Raw genomic sequence first — 14,134 nt, 5'->3', positions numbered from 1 at the left:
AGTCAACCAAGACCACTCGCGTTTTCAAGACCAAGAACGTGAAAACAACGGCAAGTGTCCACGGGTGCCTCGATGCAGCAATGTGTCGAGGAGGCTCGTAGCAATCTCTCTAGGACAGCCTGCTCAGGCATTATTATCTTGTTTGCTCTATAGAGTAGGTAGGCGTCAGAAAGTTGAGAGAAATCCTCATTTCAGAGGGTGACATTCTCGGTGAAAAGCATAATAAGCAGCGTCACAAGCTCAGGGATTTTCTCCGGAGAAGCTTCAATTGAGCGGCCCTGCCCCCGTGGTAACCTTCCCGCGAAGTGACAGAGGGGAATGGTTGCAAACACGGCAGTGGATACATCTTGATGCACTCCTGTTCGAATGTGCCAGAAAGTTTCTAATAACCGTTTTGTTACTGAGCCCCAAAATAATAAACAACATACTAGTTCTCATTGGTCAAACCTATACGTCCGACCAAGATTTTGTTACTGTGGGACTGTATCACAAAAAATTGCGGTGCTGTGCACGGGAAAGCTCTGGATTTTCTGGTCATAATCACAATATTAGCCTATGTGTTTTTCATAGAAAATAAGGAAATTATTTTTGGGCTACTAATTAGACTGGCAATGATTTAATATAGCATAATAGCACTACTGTTAGCATAAAAAGACCATCATTCACTACAGTCCTGTTTGCTACGGTGGATTGACTTCGGCTGCCACGATTTGGGATGGAGTCGAAGGTTGCAGCTGTTTGCTCTGACCGGAACGCCAGTAATGTGGTCGACGTTTTTCCACCGTCGGAGGGCTTGCCCCGTTTCGCGACGGATCGCTTTAGTAGACTTACGACTCAAACCCTCGTCGTGCAGCTGATCGATGTACGTGTCGACGATCGGAACGTTGAACGCGGCAGAGCAAATGTCTTCGAGAGCGCGCACATCCGGTCGGCCATAGTTGGTCAGCGAGTAGATCATCATTTCTCCCAACGCATTCATTGTTGCCCTGCCCTTTTTCTTGTTTGTGTCTTTCGAGGTAATGCACAAGTTGGGCATCGCATTCCCGAGTTCATCGCGATAGAAGCCCACGACGTCGTCTCGCTCTTCAAGGTCTTCAAATATATTGAGTTCGCACATAAATGCAGCGATTTAGAGCTTCGCGCTTGTACTCTAAGTGATACGCCACAGAGTGCATTATCATCTGACGTGCGTTATACGGATCGCGATCACCGTCACGCGTCCTGATCAGTTCGAACATGCGGTCCCGAGCAGGTGTAGATACCAAGGATGAAGACGAACAGTACTGTTGGGAGCTTTTCAAGCTGCGAGGTCCAATTGTCCAGTCTTAAAGCAAGAGTGCGAAAGTGATTGGCAAACGCATCTAAGCTTCAACCTGAACGAGGCTACTATTAGCGTTGCTGCTGTAGTTGCTCCAATGTAATTCTATTCGATTAGAAAGGGTTTTACTTCGTTTTAATGTTCAAACGTTCGTTGAAAGAATTTGAATTAAAAAAATCTTTTATGGTAAGAATTTTCTATTGCCATCACTGTTCCCCAACTGTCACGTACTAGGACGACGATTTCATTTTGGATTCTGATGGAGAGAGTGTTCAAAAGAAGAGAAAAAAGAATCGACGAGAGAAGACAGACCTTCTTCACCCAAGCTTCTGGTTCAAGCAGGAGAGAGCAAGAGTGCTGTGGATGCCTCAGAAGACAGATCTAGTCTTCGTTCGTAAACCCTGGTGCTCGCGCAAGAAGAGACGCGTGAGCTTATGTCAACGGAAGAAGCGGAAGCGAACCAAGAAACGCGAAAGAAGACACGAGAGACGAGCGCCGGCTTTCGTTCGAGATCACGTTCCTGAATCTCAACAACTGCTGAAGCTGCTGCTCACATCCTGGTTCGACGTCGACAATCTGGCTCAAGCGACCCTGCCGTCCGGGTGGAGAACATTTACAACAAGATGGCGGATCGGTCCCGGGAGGATCGCATGACAAGACTGACATCTCGCGACATGGCTGTGAAGATGACGATGAAAACTTTCGAATTGAAGAATCGACCTATCGCAAAACTGGGAACGATGGCGGAGTACTTCCGGAACACGAGAGGATTGGGAAGGGCTATGCAAGTTCAAGATGAAGTTCGCGATTCGGCGTATCGGGATTTCATGAAAGCGACCAAGTCGTCGATTGCTGTTTTTTTTTTGTGGCTGCCTTGACGCGTGATGAAAAGACGACCTATCCCGACATGAAGTGCAAGAGTAAGTTCGCGCCGTCAAATTCGATCGAGAGATTACGGCGAGATCTTTCAAAGTTGTGGAACTACATGACCAAACTGCTCTTCGATTTCATCCGACGTTTTTCGGATTCGGCAAAAACGACGGGATTGTTATCCACGAGGATCTCCCCGCGGTAATGACGTCTGTTCGCTTGCAACGCTTGCGAGAAGGAGAGTATTATCTCATTGAACCGCGTTAGAAGGCGTTTTCTTGCTGGAAGACTGAACGGGCGTGCGTGATCGATTTCGGCGTTCGCAACTTTGTGACCGTATACCCCACGGCCGGACATTCAGCGTGAAGGACGCGCACAACGTCTTTAAGAGAAAGTTCGAGGCAGTGACGCGATGAAACCTATGCTAGCCGTCAAGGACAATGTCTGCAAGGACAGACACAAGGATAAAGTTCGGACGAAGATAAAAAAGGGCAGGAAGAGTCAAGAACACCGCCTGCGGTACCGTCTTCGCAGACGTATGAAGACAAATTGGGTTCATGCGTTTTTCTGGGGAATAAATCGCAACCAGTCGGCACCACTTTCGACCATATGCCACCACTTTTGACCACTTTTTGTGTCGTTCATATCCCCAGAATCTCCTTTAAACAGCACATAATCGTACTTACTGCTAACGTCCTGCACACAGCACACAGGCACTCAAGAATCACGACTCCATGAAGCAGCGACCACGTCGACGCCGTCTTCAAGGCAACGGCAAGCACTTACCAGACGCAGGAGACCGAGTAACACACGAGTACTAACACTGTTCTTACTCGCTTACAATAAACTGGTCTAAGCTGACGTTTTGTGCTCTGTTGTTGTTGCCGCTCGAATTCTTAGGTTGAGTGCAGTGCGAATTGATAGTGAGGTCGCCACATCTCTTCTTGCGCTGGCGGCAGCTACTGCAAGACGTCTCCCTGCTACGTTTCTGCAGTGTGATGCTTGGTGAGGATGTGTTAGCCACCTTCAGAGAAGTCTTCTTTTCCTTTAGTCGGCACCGAAGTGAGTTGATGGACAGTGGTAGATCAGGATAATACGACGTGTTTACGGCATGAATGTGCTCCCATTTTCCGTTCGCGTTCGGGATCGAGTTAACTTATGCGCGCAGCTTGCGCATGTGTTCTGGAGAAATTGTTTTACGGAAAATCGTCACGGAAACCTCGGGTGTGTAATGACTGGCATTTGCTGAACAAGTTTGAGCTTCGTGCGTTTCCGGTGGGGGTTTCTCGGTGGATACTGGTACTTGGAGGATATTGGCAGCCAACGGCCGTAGTAAACTCGGCTCAGTGACCAGGTTCGCAGATGGTATTGATTCTGATGCACCCGTCGGGCCCAGGGGGGTAATGTGAGGAGCTTGGGTTATTAGTGTGCATTTGTAGCGTTGAAGTAGTTCATGCCGACGGTGGAGCTGCTGATACTGGCTGAACAACTGCGGAAATGGGATATTTGTCCACCATTCTCGGAGTCGCTTCGTGAAGAGCTGATGATCGCTTTCATTTCCGGCGACAATTTAAATTTTAGCTTCAACTTCGCGTTGTTCGCTTGCTGCTTCATATTATTCCATTTTGCGAGCAATGCTGCTCCGGTCTTTGGGTGGATGCCAGTACAGACGCAACTCGCGAAGTCATACACCATCACAAATACTTGGCGTCTTTTTCGAACTCCGTCTAACCGTCGAAGTGCAGAGAACAACTGGGCGAGAAGTTCCTGCTCGCGCGGCTTAATTTCAGAACATGGGTCCGCACTCACAAAACGGAAAAGCCTCTGTGACGTGGATTCTTTCGTCCCTGGAGTAGGCTTAATGGTCAAGCTGTTAATCTTCGGAGCCAGTGTAGCAAAGCTCCGACGTCTCAGTTTGGGGCGTTGATTCGAGTTTGAGGAGACTACGATGTTGTACATCAGTGTGGTAACCAGCGGGCATTCAGACCAATTTCGCCGTGCTAGTTTCTGCTCCGTCTGCACCTGGCGAAGAAGTGCACGCTCCTGAGACGAAAACCCAGCGGCTGCTTCATAGTCCAGCTCCGCCAGACATAGTGAGTTGAAGAAATCCGCTTGGACAATTTACCGGTTTCAGTGAAGGCAATTCGCTTCAGGAGGAGCTCCTTTATGCTGTCATTGTGCTGCCGGGTGTGATGAAAACTTGCCTCCAGAGTCTGAGTGTCAACTCGAGCCGTCTCAAAAATTTGGCGCCATCTCTCGAATCCGTAATCAAGCACTGTAGATGCTCGGTAGGCTGGTTGACGGAGCGGTTTTGAGAGCAGCTGATTGACAAATTCAAGCTGCGGCGACTCGGCAATAATGCCACGGCACAAGGTTGCGGTCTGTGCGAGCGTGAGAATGTCAGCGTGGTGCATGGGCGGATTCCGTCCGTAGTTAGAGCTCACTTTCAAGTTGTGCTGCAAAATAAAAATGTCGAGGATGCGTAGACCAATATCGGCCGAAACCGAGCGAGCGAGCATCTTGTTGAGGGCAGAGTGGAAACCCTCGAGCTGACTGGTGGACACCACACGTACATCCTTACCACCACCCTCTCTGTAAATGTTGTCTTCCACGTACAGATCTCCACGTTCAATTTGTTTCAGGTTGCTATTGACGCTTCCCTGCCACTCGGATTCGCTGCAGTTAATACCTTCGCTGGATATGGAGCCAACAACATTCAGGAATCTGGACGACATCTGAGTCGGTTCGCGTAGCGCCCCATCAACTGATAACATTGCGTCATGAAGCTGCTTTGACAGCGTTTTCATCACCTTTTGGTCTTTGATGTTCTCAGTAAAACGTTGAATGACGTGAAATGGGTCCTGTCGGACCCCAACAGAGCTGTCGAAAACATTGGATACTAGATTGCGAATTCCATTGGCATGATCACTGATAACGTATTTTGATCCACTCTCAGTACCCGAAAATGCGCTCCTCACATGCAGCAGGAGCTCCCGGGTCTCGTCGTGATTCTCTGACCGAGTCAACCGCCGACCTACAATCTGGCCTATTTCATTCTGCACGAGCAGTAACATTTTGGCATCCGACATGCTCTCTCTTTTGCCGGTCCCGCTAGGCCACACTTTCAACCGCTTACAGAACTTCACGGAATGATCCACACGAAGTGCCTTTCGCACCTTTAACGAGCTCATTACCTGCTCACACAGAGAGCTGTATATATTTGTAGACTGCATCCACGCCGCCGACATTGTCTCGGCTCCAACAGGGTTTTGCTTTGAACAATACTGCCCCACCGAAGGTGGACTGGGCGCCAGATACGTCCGATTGGAAAGCTGGAGCTGGCCTACTTGGTCACCGAAAAGGCAAAGTAGTTTGTAGTACCGCTTCTCGCGGCGACGACGAATGTGGTCCACGGTACTGGACAAGCCGTGGGGAGACATCATGCCCTCGTGGATAAGCTCCATAAACTCCTTTGAAAACCCTCCTTTCTTAGACATCACAAACGGGAAATGCATAAGTAGCCCAGCTTCACTCTGTATGTAATCAGCGTTCACAGTCGAGAAACAGCCCTTGGTTTCGCCAGTGCGTTGATATTTCACGTAGAGCAGAAGACACTTGGTGTGTACGTCTTCAACAACCCGTTGCTTGTATTCCTTCACGCGCGGAGAGCAAGAGCACCCTGGCATTATACAGTGCGGTATATTCGATGCACGGAGGCACTCAGGAACCCACACGATCACAGGCCACGAAAAAAGCGAGGAGAGGAGAGAGTTGTCGTGACGATCCCCCGGATTTTGAGCCGCAGGGGGGAAGACCTTCCTGTTCATCGCCTCGTCAATGCGTCGCCTGACTTCCTGCTGCTCCAACCGATCTTCAGAGCTGGTATGGCTAATCGACTGCTCCATTCGTTCTTGCAGAGATTTTTGTAGTCAGTGCGTTTATCAGATTCTGAGAATTTACACACTATAAATAAATATCAAGCAGAGAATCGGATATCGGAGGTCGGTGTCGGATATGCCGAGGCCTGTCGGCCCCGGCATATCGAATAAACCACAAATTGGGAGGAGACCGCGTGTTCCGATGTACAAGCTGTCATGCGGTTCTCGACCGAGATGTGAGTGCTGCGAAGAACATCCTTCACAAGAACATAAGTTTGCTGGCTTAGCAGCACTTGTTATTTTACTGGCGAACCCTTCGTCGCGGAGTCCTGCCGGACCCTGTCCTGGTGTTATAGGCCCAAGAGACCTGGATGCCGAATGAAGTTGGTTACTTTGGCATCACAGATGATCTTCTTAGGGGACGCAATCGCGTCATCAACGTATCTGCAGTATAAAATAGATCTCAGGATGATAAAGGCTACAGTTGGCATGAAATGATAGCCACTTCAGTATTTTCAGAAATTGTTTTAAGGGAGACTTGTTTTTTAGAAATTGTGTCAGACCCAGCTACAGTGGTTAATGTTCGATTAATTACGAATGGAGCCAGGTTGAACCGTGGAGAAGAACAGAGAATTCCTTCGGTAATTCAACGTTTGACTCTATGCAGCTCAGAGCTTCAGTGTCCAAGCTCAGAGCATCAGCGCGTAATGTAGCACAGTGCTGCATGATGACACAGCCTGGCTGCCAGAAGAAAAAAATGTAAAAAAAAATGGCCGCACAGTACAGCTTCAGGGCCGGAAAACGTCGACGTACGTTATTAGATTCCGTTTTGGTTCCTGACCGTCACTTATCGTGACCTGTCAGCCGAGCTGGGGGAACACCCGCTGCTATCATTGCTTCGAAATGTTAGTTTATGCACCATTTTTGTGACCACACTACGGTGACTCATCAAGTTTGTTCGGAAGATGTTTGACATCCAGTTGTGTGGGTAAGTGGTGTCCTACACTCCTATGTCGAGCGTGGCTTTAGTGGATTATATCGACTTACTTGCAATTCCACTGGGGGACATCCATACACGCCATATCTCTCAAGTGGAATTTATACTCGGTCATTTCCATGGATTTCCTACCTCGGCGACACCTCTCAGCTTCGATTGGGTCTAGTCCACGCTTTCCCCGCAGGCACATCTCATGTGCAGGTACTTCTGCTGCGCCAGGCGACGGCGTTTGTTGCTAAAATGTGGAAAACCACACTACGATTTGCAAGCCCGTGGCTTTCGTGAATCTTCGCGGGAAACGTCTGATGTTACGTCATTCAACTTTGTGCTGCGCATTACGTAGGTGCAGAAAATGGATGGAACCCAGGCTGGCATAGACCCTGACCCAGATCTTCCCCTCCTTGCTGCTGAGGTATAGGACTGACTTCGCTGGAGGAATTCGCACTCCCGACGTACCAGGTCAGGTCAACACGGTACCCACGACCGCTGGTTCGTCTGATTTGGAACTGAAAATCATTCTGCCAATATGCTGTTTGGTGTAAATATGAGCAATCGCCTTATCGACCACTTCCTATCTTCAGAAGACCCCGAGGCGCTCCAACAAGATCGTATGATTGTCCATGACGACAACCGGTAGTGTGGACCTGAACCAGGGCCTCCTTTTCAGATCCTTCGGGCGGACCAGTTTCATTATGTTCTCCATTCAGTTCAAGAGGCCGCAACACTCTGGTGTTCGATCAACTTGGCTACCGTTTTCCGTACCATCCACGGCACCGCCACAAGGGATTATTCAGCATGGCATCTTTCTCCTGAGCGCTGTCTGTACCCCGCACACACGTGATCTTCTCCGTAGCAGGCCTGGCCTGCGCGCGGTCTCTGCCCTGTACGAACGTGATATCCACGCCCGCGGTGACTGTGCCCTGCAGCGTCACATCGTTGTCATTCTTTTCTGAGGTGTCGGTGCTCCCCACAGACACATTGGCCGTGTTCACCGTCTCATTCCCGGAACGAGACATTAATATTCGCGTCGTTACCGCTGATACCGCGGCGGTATTAGTGTTATTCTGCGGTTGACTTGGCGCAACCATTAATCCTTCCCCACTCAAGGAGGAAGACACGTACCGAGCAAGCTCGGAGGCATGGGTGCCACGTGGCATTCACGCTGAAGGGTGTATGCCCCGTAGAGGCATGCACCGAGTTGCTGGTGGCAAACTCTGCTATCGGTAAGTAGTCGCACCGCTGCGGGAACGAGAGTGCATAACTCTTCAGCACGTCACCGAGCACGCGATTCACGCGCTCGATCTGCCTGTCCGTTCACGGGTGATACGTAATCGACATCGGCAATTGAGTTCCAAGAAGTGTAATCACTTCTTGTCAGAACCGCGCTGCAAAGCGAGGATCACGGTCTGACACAATGTTGAGCGGTACTCCATGGTGTTTAAACACTATGGCAACGGATAGGTGTGCAGTCTGCACGACTGTGACATCGGCTGGTGCTGTGGCAAGATGCACCAGCTTGCTGAATCGGTCAACAAAGACCACAACGCTAGTCCTCCACTTGTTAACAGGCGGAAGTCCGAATACAAAGTCCATAGAAATAGACTGCCAACACTCAGACAGTGTCGGAAGTGATTGTAATGGAGCCGGCGATGATGCAGCTGGCTTCACGCGTTGACAAACCTCGCAAGCACGTACGTACTTGCGGACCCACTTGCACTAGTGATTCCAGTAGAAGTCTCTCGTGAGAAGAGCGTACGTCTTCTCATCGCCCAGATGCCTTGCCTTAGGGCCCCGTGATACTCGTACATGATCCGCATTCACAGATCATAATTGTTCGGCACGACGATGCGATCCGCATCGTCTTCGCTGTAAAACAGCAGTCCTTCGTGCACACGATAGCAGTGCTCACGCAAGTGCGTTGCTAGCTTCCGACGTAACTTGTCGGAAGGTGCTGACGCTTAATCCAGCAACACCTTCGCGCCTACGGTGTTCGCATACGCGGCTTTCACGTCGTCGATCAGCGACGAGGACGGAGTACTCATTTGCTCGACGCCAATCCGATGGACGTGGGCTGTCGTAACAGAATAAACGGGTCAGCGTTGCGAGTTGCGCGGCGACTTCACTACCATCCGCAGTCGAGCGTGGACGTTGTGGACCCCCAACGGTGTACTCCCAAGTAAATACACTCAGAACATCGCCAGTGCAAACACTATGGCAAGGCGTTCCTGGTCATGTACCGGATAGTTACGCTCAGCTCGCTTCAGCTGGCGTGACTGGTAGTAGACCACACGATCACGGCCCTCGTGATCGCGCTGCGTTAACGCGGTTTCGATCGCAAAGTCGGAAGCGTTACAGAAGACGTGGGATGGGCGATCTTGGTCAGCCACTTCCAAGACTGGCGCCTTAGGCCAAACCTATCTGACTGCATCGAAGGCCTGCTGATACTCAGCAGTCCAATTCCACTCAGTTTCCTTCTTAAGAAGCTTCAAATCTTGCCCACGTAATTCTTAACGTACTTGTACAAGTATGTTGCCATCCCAAGGTACTGCCTCAGTTCTATGACGTTGGATGGCGTAGACCTTTCATTGGTCACTCTGCCCTTCTTTGGATCAGGGAGGACGCCATTCTTCCATACGGTACGCCCCAAGGACGGGTATTGCTGCTGCCCCAAGGATGCACTTGTTCATGTTCACTTTGATCTGACAGAGGTGCTCTTTGGGCACCTCAACGACCGACTTTCCATTCACCGTCCAGCTGTGCACAAACACATCGTCAAAGTAGCTCGGCCCGAAGTCGCGCACCGAGCACAATTGATGCGTCACGAGTCAATTGATGGTGGCAGGGGCATTCTTCAGACCCTGTGGCGTTACGAGCCACTCCCAAAGCATGCCGCTTGGAGTTTTCACCGCGGTGAGAAGGATGTCCCTCTCACGCATCAAGATCTCATAGAACCCGTCCCGCAGATCAAGAGCACTAAATATGGTGCTCTTGGCCATCGAATCAATGATAACATCTTTTCGAGGTATCGGCGACAGCGCCTATATCGTACCATTGTTCAGCTTGTTGTTCGCATAAACGATGCGCCATCCTTCTGTGATTTATTGACACAGAAAGTTGGTGACCTGCGGGGAGACTTTGATTCCCACACTTGCCCTGCTTTTCGACGACTTTCAGAAAGTCGTCGATCGTCTTTACTTGATGCCACGGCAGTGGCCACTACCGCGTCACACAGAACTTAGTACTCGACACGAGATCAAACTCATGCTGTATACCTTTGGCCTGCGTAAGCTCCACAGAAGTCTCATCCGGAAGCACATGGTTGTGCTCCAGCAGAACATCGAACAAGGAACATGATTTTAGCGAGCGCCTACTCTGCTCTTCGAAGCGCTGCTTCTTAGTCTTCACGCGGAGAGTGTCATCACTCTCGGTGATACTCGCTGCGTGGAGTCCCATTAACTTCATCCCTTCGCTTTGCATCCTTTTAGTTCCTGAGAGGATGCAATACCTGCTCAATGCATCTGTCGAACAGGTCCTTCGCGACGTTCGTCCAGCTCATTGCTGGAAGCGACGTCAACCCCGACGCTATTATTGGAGTATTCTCCAATTGCACTGACCTGTGCTAAGGTCAATACAATTCCGCTCCAAGAAAGTCAATGTCTCGACGCTCATTGTCTTCTCCGATGTCTGCCCGGCAGACATCTCTCGTAACGTCTCGGTCCCAGGCAGAGTCTTCCGCAGCTTGCGTCACTTGCGCCTTCTTTTATTCTTGTGAAGCCCAACTTCGCGTGTTCTCGTCTAGGCCCTGATTTTCGTTGTTGTAACCGTTGGTGGATTCTGTTTGGTGATGCGAATGATCAAGTCCGGCTGTTTGAATTCTGCTTCTTTGTGCAGCCCGCCTGTACGTGGTTATGCAAGCATTTTCAGAATTGGACGTTTGCAACCACTGACACCTATTGCCGCGTCGAAACTCCCGGAGTTGACGCACTAATGTCACCTCGACGCCTTGCGGCGGAGTTCCCTCTCGATATAGAATTCGAGTTGTGTCGACTCCCATAATTGACACGCCCAGACCGTGATAGGTCAAGTCTCTGCAGAAACATGATTCCACCCTGAAGTAAGTAGGGCACACGGACGGAGTTCTCTGTGCTAGCGCCGCATTGAAGAGGCGGCAGTGTTCCACCAGGATAATAGACTCAGATACACAGTGTGGAAATCGCCTCAGAAGCATCGTAACCATATATCAAACTTCGCATGCGTGCCCTCTACAAAGAAAGTGTCCCGAATCCTAAAACTATGATACCGATCGATCCATGCCCGTACTAGTCGGGTCTTGAACTTCCACGTGTGTTTATTCAGATATAAGGACAACACGGGCTTCGCGCTGATATTGAAAAGCTCCCTCAGTGTGCGGATCAACTGCAGTGAAGAATGATTCCTTGAACGCGTCTGTCTGCCAAGTATTCTCGGATTTAGGCTGCCCCGGCGCAGGTTTTCTACAAGGACTTGTCCGACGACTTGTCGAACTTTGCCGATGCAAGTTTTGTTCGTATGCCACCCGCAAATACCAATACTGGAGCACCATGAGATACTGAGCCGACTGCGCTCATCAAGGCTAAATCTCTATCTGAAAGAATTATACTTGGAAATTCGACATTCACATCGAAAAAAAGTTGCCAAAGCGTTGCTATAGCCCAGAAGTAGGCTTCCCCCCCTCCCATTAGTAGCCGACACTGAGCAAGTGGAAGAACCGTATTGAATCCAGTTATAGAAATAGTATTGAGAAGAGGGAGTTTGTACTTGTTGGTCCTGTTAGACCTTATCACCTCGACGCCTTACGGCGGAGGCCTCTGTTATATCTTGTCCAGCCACGTTCATGTCAACTCCCGGATATAACACACCAACATCACAACTGCAGCTTGTAGCTGGGGTCCGTTGCACATTCGACGCACCAGTTACGGGAACTAATGTTCCAGCGTTACTTGCTTTTTCTGTTACCCATAAAGTCTTTCTTACTTAATGCATCGACTCCCAGAGTTGAAAATTGCGCTGAAGTAGGAAGGTATCTCAAATTTGATTTCTGATTTGGGACAGACGTAACAACTGCTGCAGTCGTTGTGACTTGTGTGTTGGCACTAGAGGCATAAGCTTTCGGAGCTTCCTCAACGGCGTGGTCGGATGTACCGGGCGGTGAATGCGCTGCACTGACAGGGCCATTGCTCTGTCCCGTTGTACCCAAAGCCTACAAGCGTGCGCTACTCCCATTTGACAGCTGAATCATGCCGTGCAAGCCATGGAATGCTCTATATTAAGTCAAACTTATAGTATAGGCCCAATACGATAAGGCCTCAAAAAAATACCCGGTGTTTGTACGTGAAGATCACGCGTACGACGCACTTCTCCATCCTCACGGTGGCACCAGTTTACAAACCAAACTTTAAAATCACGTTGAGATGTTTCAACTTCCTCCAAGTTTTGGCTTCGATAGACTTTCCATCGAACAAAGTTGCTCGACGCACGTGGGTCTACCAAAGCACGAAGAGAGCTTGCTCTCTTCGACCTCACCTTCATGATGGCAAGTTTGGCTTGTCAAATTGCTTCGTCATGCAAGAATGTTTCTTGCGTGCGTTGGGGGGGGGGGGGGGGCTGCAGCCTTACCACCCCGTGTTTGTAGTAGGAACGCGTGAATGCATAGCCAGTAGGGCGCCCCGCGCCTACTGGTATCGCGTGTTTTTTTTTCTATTCGCTGCCCCTGGCCGAGTCAAAGGCCGGTGGGCATTCACGCGCAAAGTGTCCGGTGTAACAACATCGGTAACACCCCTCATTCCACTGTTGAGGACCAAGCATTAGAAAGGATCATTGGTTCCGCACCTTCTGTTTTCACCACCGGACGTGCCACCATGGGGACGTTCATCTTCAACTTAGCTTGTTTCGGCTAACCTTCTCTAGCATAGCAAGAGTGATCGCATGATTCGAGACTACTTGCCCTACTTTCAACCTTCATGAATGTGACGCCGTTGGGCGCCGTTAAGCAAAGACAGTACATCATTACTTCCATTCCCAATATACGATTGGATATCACCGAGCAATGTAATATAACATGAAATGCAATGATGAAGGATGTAAGTATTGTCCATGACGACAGTGGAAAGGGGGGATAGTGTCATGATATGGGGCCTCATTCGAGACGCATACCGCCCAAGACTTGAAAGTCGCAGCATTGGTACCGATTGACCAGGTGCCCGGCGGTCAAATGGCAGATCCAACCTTGGACTCATGATTCTAGGAAATACAACAAAGCAGGAGATTTTAAGGCAGCTCAAGGCAGCCGAACGAGACTACCCTGCTTATAACAAGGAGCTCCTGGCAATGAAGTATGCCTTAGTGAATTTTCGGGTACATCTTCTGGGCTCAAGGCCCTTTGAGATCTTGGGACAGCGACGAATTTGCCACACCTCTCTCAACGAATGGCGAGGTGGCTTCCCTTCTTCGCGGAATACAAGCTCCTCGTCGAATATAAGCCGTGCAAGTTGAACGTGCTTGTAGACGCCCTGTCGCGGCGTCCAGACTACGAGTTGGACCACATCACACGGGTACGGCTGGGAGCGCGCCAAGGGCGACTCCGCACGTGGTTGCAGACCCCCTCAACACGTCGGATTATGCGGAAGGCCTCGTTAAGATCGGACGAGAAGGCTCGGTGGTCCACCCGCTCATGCAGGTCAGAGACCTCGCGCTGCAACTGGTCCAGGCGGCCCACAAGTCGAGCGAGCACGCCCTTATTCCCGGCCTGGGCGGCTGCAGCACCGCCGGCCCCAAAGCCTAGTGCAATCTCAAGCAAGAGAATACGTTGACTAAGGCGGTCAACCTCAGGGCCCTGTGCCGGACCCGCAGGTGGAGCACTGGAACGAGAGTGGCTCCCCGGCGGCGTCTAGTACTTGTATTCGTACGAGGGCACCTCCGCCCCCCATTGACCGGAACGGAGAGGTCCACTACCACGTTGAGCGAGTACCCCAAGAGCGACGCAGTAAGACCCCGACGTCTCGGACGAGAGTGGCTCCCCGGAGGTGCCTGGTA

The 14,134-nt window shown here is 50.4% G+C and overlaps 3 protein-coding genes across 3 annotated transcripts; 1 reads left to right on the top strand and 2 right to left on the bottom strand.

Moving 5' to 3' along the window:
- Positions 1 to 658: 658 nt before the first annotated feature.
- Positions 659 to 1,117, bottom strand: PPTG_06834 (hypothetical protein; the record flags this gene model as incomplete). The annotated part of the gene is made up of 1 exon (XM_008900877.1): positions 659 to 1,117. One exon carries the CDS (start codon positions 1,115 to 1,117, stop codon positions 659 to 661), a length of 459 nt encoding a protein of 152 aa, XP_008899125.1.
- Positions 1,118 to 1,681: 564 nt separating this feature from the next.
- Positions 1,682 to 2,008, top strand: PPTG_06833 (hypothetical protein; the record flags this gene model as incomplete). The annotated part of the gene is made up of 2 exons (XM_008900876.1): positions 1,682 to 1,920; positions 2,005 to 2,008. The coding sequence occupies 2 exons, from the start codon at positions 1,682 to 1,684 to the stop codon at positions 2,006 to 2,008; spliced, it is 243 nt and encodes an 80-aa protein (XP_008899124.1).
- A 1,602-nt stretch (positions 2,009 to 3,610) lies between these two features.
- PPTG_06832 (hypothetical protein) lies at positions 3,611 to 6,093 on the bottom strand (the record flags this gene model as incomplete). The annotated part of the gene is made up of 2 exons (XM_008900875.1): positions 3,611 to 4,251; positions 4,314 to 6,093. 2 exons carry the CDS (start codon positions 6,091 to 6,093, stop codon positions 3,611 to 3,613), a joined length of 2,421 nt encoding a protein of 806 aa, XP_008899123.1.
- Positions 6,094 to 14,134: the final 8,041 nt, after the last annotated feature.

The sequence above is a fragment of the Phytophthora parasitica genome (genome assembly GCF_000247585.1).
Source record: "Phytophthora parasitica INRA-310 unplaced genomic scaffold supercont2.10, whole genome shotgun sequence".
Lineage (NCBI taxonomy): Eukaryota > Oomycota > Peronosporomycetes > Peronosporales > Peronosporaceae > Phytophthora > Phytophthora nicotianae.
Note: the sequence above shows the minus strand (reverse complement) of the source record. Positions and strands in the feature narration are given on the sequence as shown.